The sequence below is a fragment of the Ranitomeya imitator genome, chromosome 9 (genome assembly GCF_032444005.1).
Source record: "Ranitomeya imitator isolate aRanImi1 chromosome 9, aRanImi1.pri, whole genome shotgun sequence".
Classification (NCBI taxonomy): Eukaryota; Metazoa; Chordata; class Amphibia; order Anura; family Dendrobatidae; genus Ranitomeya; species Ranitomeya imitator.
In genome coordinates, this window is record NC_091290.1 from 101,603,018 (window position 1) to 101,616,157 (window position 13,140).

Sequence of the window (13,140 nt, forward strand, 5' to 3'; positions counted from 1 at the left end):
AGAGACAAAATCAAAATTATAGAATGGAAAACACTAACTGATGTAGAAATTACAAATAAATTCTTTGTTCAGTTATTTTTCATATACAGTATTCCATGAATTTACCTTGTCCATTTCATCTAAGTAACAGTCTATGTAGTCTCGTGGTTGCTCAGGTACCCGGGTTCTCTTGTGCTCCTCTAAAACTTTCCTGAGAAACCCCAAAATAATCTTTACATTTTTGAATATCTTCTGGTGTGGTAAGGGAAGATGTCTGACGAATCCAAAAGCATTGAATATCTAAGATGAGAAATGAATATGTCAGTTACATAGGGGCCATTGCATAGCGTCATTATAAAACAGAATTCAAAGTCATACCTTAGGGCCTATATCTCTATAGGAAATAGCTATGGAGGATATCCACTAAGTTAAAACATAACCTTTAATAAACATGGGTAAAAACTCGAATGACAAGGACAGGCCCCAAGTGTGCCCTGCTATGGGGATCCACCAACCAAAAATGTAGCCCTAAATGTATATCTTCTCCCTTTGGGACAGGAGCTCTTCTAAGGGTTTACAGGGAAGACAGTGGCAGTGTATCCTTCCCTACCCTTGGCCCTTAGCACTTGGAACTACTACCCTCGTGAACTTTGAGGGATCCTTCTATGTGTCCGTCCAAATTGGTAAGACTGATCCAATTTTTTATCTCGAGCACTGGTTCACTTGAGCACGTTTGTATTGTTCTTGTATATGTTATTGTTAGGATTCGAGTTTTTACCCATGTTTATTAAAGGTTATGTTTTAACTTAGTGGATATCCTCCATAGCTATTTCCAATATTTGTTCTGAGGGTACGGACAGGGCTGTTTTGTATACAGGCCTTTGCTTTTCTTCCTATATCTCTATACCCTGGCTGAGGCTTATTTAGGCTCCCTCGAGGACCCAGAACACACTTCAAAAACCCCCTTTTACCAGCTGTATAGCTTTGATGCCACACCAGATTTCGCAGCATTCTCAAACGTCTTCTAGTTTGACTTTTTAAGGATCCAGTAGAACTTTTGTGTTTTAAATAGGGATAGATATTACAAAACTGGTAAATAACAAGTTGGAAACTTTAGGTTTAAAGAGGTTGTCCACTACTGGACTACCACTTCCTAATAGCTCAGCTGTTCAAGACAAAATAAAAAAACAATTTTTTTCCTCCCGGACCAGCACCATTTCCACAGTTTCCACACTGCTTCGCTTGGTGGTCATGTCACATAATCAGTGGTATCTACTTGGCTGAGGAGGCTATATAACATTGTTTTTGACATGAGGCAATCTGGAGAGAGCTCAAGGAGATTGGGGAAACAATGCTAGTCTGGGAGATAATTACACTGTTTTTTTGTGCTACACAGCTGAGCCACTTGTTAAGAAAGGAGTTAAAAACCTTGTAAAAATCCATGAGATCCTCTGATTCTGCTGCTCTTTCCCTTTATGTGCTCTTTTGGTGCGCATTTACCCTTCCCTCTCATATGCTGCCAATTAAAATCTAAGATTGAGACTCCTAGATGCCTAGATCATCTGCTGAGCGGTGTTTTCCAGCATCAGGGAGGGCTGATAGCAAATGCCCCCAGAGAAGACTCTGAAGAGAGGACAATTTGCACTGCAAGTAGAGATTTCACATACAGCGCTCCAAAAGCAACAAATGTGAATATCTCTGCAATAGAATGATGGAGCGCAAAATGGGAAAGAACTGCAGAATCAGGAGTGCTTAGGGATGTTAACAATATATTTGACTCCCTTTAAGATGTTATTGCGCAGTAATAGACAACACCTGGCTGGCTGGCATTGAAACTGTAGATGGCATCAATCGAATTGAACTAAACATTGCTGACTCAAACATTAGAATTCTGTAGTTTTAGATGTTAAAAACATATTTTAGCATTTGTAAGAAGTGCCATGCATCATGCTTAATTATCAGTTTTAAAAGGGTTGCCCAGTCCAAATCGATAACTCTGCAGTCACGTTATACATTCTCCTGGACACTTGTATGTAGCTGAGATCGTGCATCGACTAAAAATGCAACCATTAGTGGACGTGGTTGATTAGAAGATGTGTCCTCATTTTATACAAATGTATGAAGTGAGGCGACTCCTACAGGACAGGCTCTGGCTCGGAGAATGTATATATTCCCTCTGGTTCTGGCTCAGAAACCAGTGAATCCCCGTGTGTGCTGCGGGCATTTATAAATCTGCAATCACACAGAGTGACTGCAGATTTATTGATTTGGACTGGACATCCCTTTAATGATCGCCAACCGATTAGAATTAATGACAACATACTTGTTTAGCTTTCTTCTGTGTTGCATGATATAATGTTCTTATTAATCTATTTCATTTATGTTATGTTAGTTCTATTTTTTAATGCATTTACACTTTTTTTTATTAAACGGTTAATGTTTATTATTATTATTATTATTATGTTTGGATCATAAGTGAAACAAAGGAAACAAAGATATTTACTTGACAAATGTGTGTTTTTTTTTCAGAATACTATTATATGCCCATCTACCACTTAATTTCTTCCTAGACTTTCAGTTTGTGTGAAATTGGGTGCCAGAACTGAGCACTAGACCACATATTCCAGAATTTCGTGCATATACTCTCCATATTCATGTTGTAATCAGGCTGTGCATGCAATATTCAGTGGCGGCTTCACCTGCCCATGTATCTGAAGTCATTAGTTACCACATTTACAATGAGTGTGTAGATTAGCCAAAATCACAAAGATGGGGTAACACATCTGCTACCAGGATTGCGAGAATAGTACAGAATTCTAAAGGTTAAATTAGAAAGTATTCCCCGACACTATAGGATTTTTAAAAATGAAAAAAGAAAACCCTCATTTAGTTTGTAATATATGATAATTTCAAAGATTTTTTATACCTGAGCCCAAAACTGAGTTGCGATTTTCATGTTTTCACGCACAAGATTAAGAATATCTCTAAATGTTGAGTCATCGTAATCATAGCGTTTCCCAAATACAATGAAACAAATAATGTTAGACACTGCATTTTCTAGTAGATAGTGTGGATCATACAGATAGTCTGAAAAATACAAATACAGAACTTTATTATTTTACATATATTATTTTTGTTAAAAGAATGACATTAATTCCGACAAATTAAATACAGGGCTCATGTATTAGGGAAATACAGTGGATGACATCCGTGTGTCATCAGTGTGACACACACCGGCACCTGGGAATCTGCGGTACAGTTCGTGCTGTTCCCTGGTGCTGGGTACTGAAGTGAAGACAGTTTACATCACAATCAGCGCTAGCAGGGGACAATGTCAACAGTTGTATTCAACAGTTAACAGAGAGAGCAGCAGCTGAAGGGAGTATTTATCAGCCACCACCTGTGCTATAAATAACATAAAAAAAATTACATGTGGTTCCCCTATATTCTTGATAACCAGCCAGGCAAAACTAGTAGCTGCAGGTTGCAACCCACAGCTGGTAGCTTCAGGTTGCAACCCACAGCTGGTAGCTTCAGCAAGGTTGGTTATCAAAAATAAAGGAGCCCCCATGCCATTTTTTTAAATTATTTAAATAAATAATTAAAAAAACATGGGGTCCCAGCATTATTTGACAGTCAAGCCAAAGCAGACAGCTGGGGGCTGGTATTCTCAGGCTGGCAAGGGGCCATGGATGTTGCCCCCCCCCAGACTAAAAATAGCAACCCACAGCTGCCCAAGAAAATGTACATCTATTTTGGCCCCCCAGATGGTGTGTATGAGTTTGATTTTGCCTCCCTTTGAAGTCAACGGGGTTGGGGATGTTCGCCAATCCAAACCGAACCGAACTCATCTCTACCCTCCTCTACCCCACTTCATGTAATAGAAAACTAGATGCTTGCTTATGTGCCTTTAAGTCTTGGATGTGCATTATATTGTTTATTTTAAAATTGCATCTCATCTTACACATACACAGTCCCTATTCATCAAGATCAGCAGTTTTCACATCGGTCTTGATAAGGGGGAAGATTGAAGTGCAAGGTGTTGTGAATTCTGTGGCCAAGCTCCCTCCTGTGGTCGAGAGTGGTACTTCGGCTGGTTCTGTCTATGGGTTTCCTTTGGTGGATGAGAGTGGTACTGCGGCTTCTGAGTTTCCTTCCTCAGGTGATGAGGTTAAGTCGTTAGGTGCTGCTCTATTTAACTGCACCTGGTGCTTTGATCCTGGCCTCCAGTCAATGTTCTAGTATTGGTCTTGCTTCCTCCTGGATCTTTCCTGTGGCCTGTCTATCCTGCATAAGCTAAGTTTTGCTTGTGTTATTTTTGCTTGCTATTTTTTCTGTCCAGCTTGCTTTATTGGTTTTTCTTGCTTGCTGGAAGCTCTGAGACGCAGAGGGAGCACCTCCGTACCGTTAGTCGGTGTGGAGGGTCTTTTTGCCCCTCTGCGTGGTTGTTTGTAGGTTTTTGTGTTGACCGCAAAGCTATCTTTCCTATCCTCGGTCTATTCAGTAAGTCGGGCCTCACTTTGCTAATTCTATTTCATCTCTGTGTTTGTATTTTCATCTTACTCACAGTCATTATATGTGGGGGGCTGCCTTTTCCTTTGGGGAATTTCTCTGAGGCAAGGTAGGCTTGTTTTTCTATCTTCAGGGCTAGTTAGTTTCTCAGGCTGTGCCGAGTTGCATAGGGAGCGTTAGGCGCAATCCACGGCTACCTCTAGTGTGGTGTGTTAGGATTAGGGATTGCGGTCAGCAGAGTTCCCACGTCTCAGAGCTCGTCCTTTGTTTTTGGTAATTGTCAGGTCACTTTGTGTGCTATGAACTTCAATGTCCATTGTGGTTCTGAATTACCTGTTCATAACAGTACTGGAGGCCCAAAGTACTAATGCTTCTCAATAGAGGGAAAAGAGAAGTTCTGAGACCATTTTTTTTCTTTGCACTGTGTTCTGTCTTTCTTTTCCCCTTTACATCAGGGTGGTTCAGAACACAGGTGTGGACATGGACATTCAAGGTCTGTTCTCTTTGATGGATAATCTCGCTATAATTGTACAGAATATTCAAGATTTAGTGGTTCAGAATCCTATGTTAGAACCTAAGATTCCTATTCCTGAGTTATTTTCTGGAGATAGAGCAAAGTTTTCAAATTTTAAAAATAATTGTAAACTATTTCTGGCTTTGAAACCCCGCTCCTCTGGTGACCCAGTGCAACAAGTTAAGATCATTATTTCTTTATTACGTGGCGACCCTCAAGACTGGGCATTTTCCCTTGCGCCAGGAGATCCTGCATTATGTAATATTGATGCGTTTTTTCTGGCGCTCGGATTGCTGTACGACGAACCTAATTCAGTGGATCAGGCAGAGAAAAATTTGCTGGCTCTGTGTCAGGGTCAGGATGAGATAGAGATTTATTGTCAGAAGTTTAGAAAGTGGTCCCTGCTCACTCAATGGAATGAATGTGCGCTGGCAGCTATTTTCAGAAAGGGTCTCTCTGAAGCCCTTAAGGATGTCATGGTGGGATTTCCTATGCCTGCTGGTCTGAATGAGTCTATGTCTTTGGCCATTCAGATCGGTCGACGCTTGCGCGAGCGTAAATCTGTGCGCCATTTGGCGGTATTATCTGAGCATGAACCTGAGCCTATGCAGTACGATAGGACTTTGACCAGAGCTGAAAGGCAAGAACACAGACGTCAGAATGGGCTGTGTTTCTACTGTGGTGATTCCACTCATGCTATCTCCGATTGTCCTAAGCGCACTAAGCGGTTCGCTAGGTCTGCCACCATTGGTACGGTACAGTCGAAATTTCTTTTGTCCGTTACTTTGATCTGCTCTTTGTCTTCCTATTCTGTAATGGCATTTGTGGATTCAGGCGCTGCCCTGAATTTGATGGACTTGGAGTTTGCTAGGCGCTGTGGGTTTGTCTTGGAGCCCTTGCAGTGTCCTATTCCATTGAGAGGAATTGATGCTACGCCTTTGGCCAAGAATAAGCCTCAGTATTGGACCCAGCTGACCATATGCATGGCTCCTGCGCACCAGGAGGATATTCGCTTTCTGGTGTTGCATAATCTGCATGATGTGGTCGTGTTGGGGTTGCCATGGCTACAAGTCCATAACCCAGTATTAGATTGGAAATCAATGTCTGTGTCCAGCTGGGGTTGTCAGGGGGTACATGGTGATGTTCCATCTCTGTCTATCTCATCATGTACCCCTTCTGAGGTCCCAGAGTTCTTGTCTGATTACCGGGATGTATTCGATGAGCCCAAGTCCAATGCCCTACCTCCGCATAGGGATTGTGATTGTGCTATCGATTTGATTCCTGGTAGTAAGTTTCCTAAGGGTCGACTGTTTAATTTATCTGTACCTGAGCACGCTGCTATGCGGAGTTACGAGAAGGAGTCTTTGGAGAAGGGTCATATTCACCCGTCATCGTCGCCATTGGGAGCAGGGTTCTTTTTTGTGGCCAAGAAGGATGGTTCGCTGAGACCTTGTATTGATTACCGCCTTCTAAATAAAATTACGGTCAAATTTCAGTACCCCTTGCCGCTGCTGTCTGATTTGTTTGCTCGGATTAAGGGGGCTAGTTGGTTCACCAAGATAGATCTTCGTGGTGCGTATAATCTTGTGCGTATTAAACGGGGCGATGAATGGAAAACAGCATTTAATACGCCCGAAGGCCATTTTGAGTACCTGGTTATGCCATTCGGACTTTCTAATGCTCCATCAGTGTTTCAGTCTTTTATGCATGACATCTTCCGAGAGTACCTGGATAAATTCCTGATTGTATACTTGGATGATATTTTGGTCTTCTCGGATGATTGGGAGTCTCATGTGAAGCAGGTCAGAATGGTGTTCCAGGTCCTGCGTGCTAATTCTTTGTTTGTGAAGGGGTCAAAGTGTCTCTTTGGTGTTCAGAAGATTTCATTTTTGGGGTTCATTTTTTCTCCTTCTACTATCGAGATGGACCCTGTTAAAGTTCAGGCCATTTATGATTGGACTCAGCCAACATCTCTGAAGAGTCTGCAGAAGTTCCTGGGCTTTGCTAATCTTTATCGTCGCTTCATCGCTAATTTTTCTAGCATTGCTAAACCGTTGACTGATTTAACCAAGAAGGGTGCTGATGTGGTCAATTGGTCTTCTGCTGCTGTGGAAGCTTTTCAGGAGTTGAAGCGTCGTTTTTCTTCTGCCCCTGTGTTGTGCCAACCAGATGTTTCGCTTCCGTTCCAGGTCGAGGTTGATGCTTCCGAAATTGGAGCAGGGGCTGTTTTGTCGCAGAGAAGTTCTGATTGCTCGGTGATGAAACCATGCGCCTTCTTTTCCAGGAAATTTTCGCCTGCTGAGCGAAATTATGATGTTGGCAATCGAGAGTTGCTAGCCATGAAGTGGGCATTCGAGGAGTGGCGTCATTGGCTTGAAGGAGCTAAGCATCGCGTGGTGGTCTTGACTGATCACAAAAACTTGACTTATCTCGAGTCTGCCAAACGGTTGAATCCTAGACAGGCTCGTTGGTCGCTGTTTTTCTCCCGTTTTGACTTTGTGGTTTCGTACCTTCCGGGCTCTAAAAATGTGAAGGCGGATGCCCTGTCTAGGAGTTTTGTGCCCGATTCTCCGGGTTTGTCTGAGCCGGCGGGTATTCTCAAAGAGGGGGTAATTTTGTCTGCCATCTCCCCTGATTTGCGGCGGGTGCTGCAAAAATTTCAGGCTAATAGACCTGACCGTTGCCCAGCGGAGAAACTGTTTGTCCCTGATAGGTGGACGAATAAAGTTATCTCTGAGGTTCATTGTTCGGTGTTTGCTGGTCATCCTGGAATCTTTGGTACTAGAGATTTGGTGGCTAGATCCTTTTGGTGGCCGTCTCTGTCGCGGGATGTGCGTTCTTTTGTGCAGTCCTGTGGGATTTGTGCTCGGGCTAAGCCCTGCTGTTCTCGTGCCAGTGGGTTGCTTTTGCCCTTGCCGGTCCCGAAGAGGCCTTGGACACATATCTCTATGGATTTTATTTCGGATCTCCCCGTCTCTCAAAGAATGTCGGTCATTTGGGTGGTTTGTGATCGCTTCTCTAAGATGGTCCATTTGGTGCCCTTGTCTAAATTGCCTTCCTCCTCTGATTTGGTGCCGTTGTTTTTCCAGCATGTGGTTCGTTTACATGGCATTCCAGAGAACATCGTTTCTGACAGAGGTTCCCAGTTTGTTTCGAGGTTTTGGCGAGCCTTTTGTGCTAGGATGGGCATTGATTTGTCTTTTTCCTCGGCTTTCCATCCTCAGACAAATGGCCAGACTGAACGAACCAATCAGACCTTGGAAACATATCTGAGATGTTTTGTTTCTGCTGATCAGGATGATTGGGTGTCCTTTTTGCCTTTGGCTGAGTTCGCCCTTAATAATAGGGCCAGCTCGGCTACTTTGGTTTCGCCGTTTTTCTGCAATTCTGGGTTCCACCCTCGTTTCTCTTCAGGGCAGGTTGAGTCTTCGGACTGTCCTGGTGTGGATACTGTGGTGGATAGGTTGCAGCAGATTTGGACTCATGTAGTGGACAATCTGGCTTTGTCCCAGGAGAAGGATCAACGTTTCGCTAACCGCAGGCGCTGTGTGGGTCCCCGACTTCGTGTTGGGGATTTGGTTTGGTTGTCATCTCGTTATATTCCTATGAAGGTTTCCTCTCCTAAATTTAAGCCTCGTTTCATTGGTCCATATAGGATTTCTGAGGTTCTTAATCCTGTGTCTTTTCGTTTGACTCTTCCAGCTTCTTTTTCCATCCATAACGTGTTCCATAGGTCATTGTTGCGGAGATACGTGGCACCTGTGGTTCCATCTATTGATCCTCCTGCTCCGGTTTTGGTTGAAGGGGAATTGGAGTATATAGTGGAGAAGATTTTGGATTCTCGTGTTTCGAGACGGAAACTCCAGTATCTGGTTAAGTGGAAAGGTTATGGTCAGGAAGATAATTCCTGGGTCTTTGCCTCTGATGTCCATGCTGCCGATCTGGTTCATGCCTTTCATGTGGCTCATCCTGGTCGGCCTGGGGGCTCTGGTGAGGGTTCGGTGACCCCTCCTCAAGGGGGGGGTACTGTTGTGAATTCTGTGGCCAAGCTCCCTCCTGTGGTCGAGAGTGGTACTTCGGCTGGTTCTGTCTATGGGCTTCCTTTGGTGGATGAGAGTGGTACTGCGGCTTCTGAGTTTCCTTCCTCAGGTGATGAGGTTAAGTCGTTAGGTGCTGCTCTATTTAACTGCACCTGGTGCTTTGATCCTGGCCTCCAGTCAATGTTCTAGTATTGGTCTTGCTTCCTCCTGGATCTTTCCTGTGGCCTGTCTATCCTGCATAAGCTAAGTTTTGCTTGTGTTATTTTTGCTTGCTATTTTTTCTGTCCAGCTTGCTTTATTGGTTTTTCTTGCTTGCTGGAAGCTCTGAGACGCAGAGGGAGCACCTCCGTACCGTTAGTCGGTGCGGAGGGTCTTTTTGCCCCTCTGCGTGGTTGTTTGTAGGTTTTTGTGTTGACCGCAAAGCTATCTTTCCTATCCTCGGTCTATTCAGTAAGTCGGGCCTCACTTTGCTAAATCTATTTCATCTCTGTGTTTGTATTTTCATCTTACTCACAGTCATTATATGTGGGGGGCTGCCTTTTCCTTTGGGGAATTTCTCTGAGGCAAGGTAGGCTTGTTTTTCTATCTTCAGGGCTAGTTAGTTTCTCAGGCTGTGCCGAGTTGCATAGGGAGCGTTAGGCGCAATCCACGGCTACCTCTAGTGTGGTGTGTTAGGATTAGGGATTGCGGTCAGCAGAGTTCCCACGTCTCAGAGCTCGTCCTTTGTTTTTGGTAATTGTCAGGTCACTTTGTGTGCTCTGAACTTCAATGTCCATTGTGGTTCTGAATTACCTGTTCATAACAGCAAGGCATCTGATTCATTAAGTTGCACATGACTCAGACAAGGCACAAAATGATGTGTGCCTCCATATGCTCCTTCCTATAAATCTTAATCCAGTCAAGGATTGGAGTAAGATTGGTCATGAATTTATTGAGTGAGGGCCACCACGTCCTGTCACACCCCAGTTCCACCTATTTTGGCAGTGATGGGCCTAAATGATGTGAAAATGCTAAAAATCGCAACTTTTATGCTCCCCCTAAATTTGCAAAAAACATTTGCGACTTTTAAAAGTAGTGTATAATCGGGTGGTTTCGTCAAACTCAATCTGACAGGTGCCCCGCCCCCTATCAAAGTGTATCAAAGTGTGTAACCGCTCCCCTCCTCCTGTCACCCAGCTGTCCCTGAGGCTGGCTGATTTCCCCTTTTGATATCGTTTGATATACTTTAATTTGTTGCATTTTGATATTATTCACGTATTTGTTTTATATTTTTATACGTAGCTCGAGTTTGATTCTGTAAGCTGTATTTTATTCACAGTGTATCCATATAGTTCAGAACTTATAACACACCAAGCTGTTTATTTGTGTCTCTACACGTATTTGTTTTATATTTTTATACATAGCCCGAGTTTGATTCTGCAAGCTGTGTTTTATTCAGTGTATTCATATAGTTCAGAACTTAAAGCTGTTTATTTGTGGTCCTACTGAACATTAACTAAATGGTAGGGTTATTTGCGGGTCAGAGGTTTATAAAGCCTAGGTCAATTGCTGTTGTAATCGCTTTACCAATAAATGTTTATTTTCACAAACAGAAAAGTTATTGTGTCCTGTAGCTGTCATCTGAGAAGTTATTTGTGTTTCAGCTGTGTTATCTGAGGGTCATATTTTTGTACAAATTCATGCTGTTTGGTGATCTTTGTGAAGCAGAACTTTGTTTTATAACACATTTGTACCTGTAGATGTTATCTGCGGGGCAGAGGTTTAAAGAAAAGTTATTGTGTCCTGTAGATGTTATCTGAGGTTATTTTTTTTTTTTTTTTTGTATTAGCTTTCTCAGGGCAGCTGCCTGTAGGTGTTATGGTATATAATTATATCCTAGGATCTGTACGACTACATACAGCGTGTTATGTTCATTAAAATGTTTTATTGTCAGAACTAATTGGAAATAAAGAACACATTTTAAGCTAACCGCACTCACTTTACACAAACAGAAAAAAGGAAGCACACTTTAAGTTAGCTAACAGCATAATGCTGACAAATCTGTGTATATATACAACACACGCAAGTAAGAAGCGGTGTGTTTTATACGAATAAAAAACCAAAGACACGATATTGTAAAAATGTAAAAAAATTTTATTTCTCACAATAAAACAGCATCTCAAAGACATTTCAATACTATAAAAATTCTTACAGAATATAAAAAGTAAAAACATTAAATAGTACAATGAACATACATCATTACACTTCTTACAATATAATTAATATAGCGTTACAAGGCGAGTACAGCATTTTAGCCAGTACATTCTTTACATCGTGAGCCACATGGTTTGTAGCATCGGTAGAGACCTTTTTTTAGGTAGCAAAGTTCCACATGTGGTACCTAATGACGGGGAATGTAAAGATTGAATTGTACGGGGAGCCGCCGCTAACTTCAGCGGTGTAGATACAGAGCGTGTCTCACTGTTGGTAATTTTTAATTCATCTAAAAGCTTCCTAGTAGCGGTGTTACCCACAACTGTAGACGGCATATTTAGCTCGGCCATAGCCTGCATAAATGAATCCCAACCCGGCGGTAAATTTCTACTGTTCAGAGCATGACTCTGCGTTGTACTACGTACCAAATCCAGTAAGTTAGACCCTGGTATTACGGATCCTTTGAAAATAAATTCAGTTTTATTATTCCATGCTGTGACATTTTTATTCTGCAGCAGCCTGTTTAGTAAAAATTCAGCATTCTTTTTATATCTTTGGTTTATATGGCTGACAATTTCAGCGATCTCATGATTTTTATCAGAGTCGGTATTTGGCAATTGCTGCTGACCAGGATCAGGAGGGCTAACGAGATTTAAAGCCGTTACTTCTTTTGAGCTGTGTCGCGTATGTACCAAGTAGCGTTGCAGCACAGAGCTATACATTTTAATTTTCACATCATCGGGAATGTCACGATGCTGTAAAATGTCGCTAATTTCACCATCAAGGCGGCGAATAACACTGTCGCGTATGTTATCTGTAGTACCGGGTCTTAGTTTGTCTAGCTCCTGTTTGGGGACTAGATACATTTTCGCTGCATGCTCCATTATCTTCCGGCGATCAGGCTTGTTATTATTGGAATTGCAAAAGCTAAAAGAGGTCCGATAAACCCGCCGGCCTGTTTTAGTAGTCGCTTCTTTTTCTATATGGGCTGAGATCTGTCGCTCAGTGTTCTTATAGCTTTACGCCACTTCTTTAATATACCTTTTTGGCGCTCTTTCAGCGGAATCCTGCCTTTTAAGATATTTAAAGCAATCTCGCCTATGGCTGTAATTAAATCATTGCTTGCATCGCGCACAATAGACTTTCTGACAGCGGGGGTTGCTTTCACTAGGGTTTTTTAAGAGAGCCCAGTTACGCCGGAGCCTCTCAGACATCTTTACATCACAACGCCCACAGCGTAGAATGTCTGATACCTGGTAAAATTCACTTTTTAGAAGTGTTTTTCTTCTGAACATAGACAGCGGGCAACGCGGGTGGAAACAACCCAGTCCTTAAACGCAGATCCTCAGGAGTATTAGCTCTCAAATCTACAAGCAAATACCCGTAAGGCTCCCACATGGCATCCTCAAAAGCTTCTAGGAAAAAACGTGTTTTTCCGGGATACATCTGACGAGCTAGAGTTAAAATTTGTAATTTATCTCTGGGGTTATTAAAAAGCACCATGTACTTTGTGTTTAAATTTATCGTACGGCTTTTCTTACCCTGACAAAATATGTTTTGCACCAGGTAGAAAATGCTGAGATTTCTGTGGTGCACATACTTGGTAAAGGCTTTTTCTATCTCACAATTCTCACTAGCACTCTCCATGAGATCATCAACAATCGCCAAATTCACCTTCTCCGGTGGGAATAATTCGTCATCTACGAATGTATTCGGCAGACCCTCCACAAATCTGGCGTGGGGAAAAGAGAGAGAGATTTCATCATATAGTTTTTGCCAACACGAATAAAACCATACAATATTATCAGGTTTCTGAGAAAAATTAGCTTCAATATTATATAGCAGCTGTTTTACAAAATAGCTCTTTCCAGAATTAGACGGGCCTGCTAGAATGCACGAGAA

The 13,140-nt window shown here is 42.4% G+C and overlaps 1 protein-coding gene across 1 annotated transcript in view; it reads right to left on the reverse strand.

Annotated features, from left to right (window-relative positions):
• LOC138649726 (cytochrome P450 2J4-like) overlaps positions 1-13,140 on the reverse strand; it is a 137,111-nt gene that overhangs the window by 83,174 nt on the left and 40,797 nt on the right. Inside the window, exons 4-5 of the mRNA XM_069740369.1 lie at positions 2,906-3,066; positions 106-279 (exon numbers count right to left, since the gene is read on the reverse strand). Coding sequence (XP_069596470.1) covers positions 106-279; positions 2,906-3,066 — 335 coding nt within the window. The remainder of the gene's footprint in view (positions 1-105; positions 280-2,905; positions 3,067-13,140) is intronic.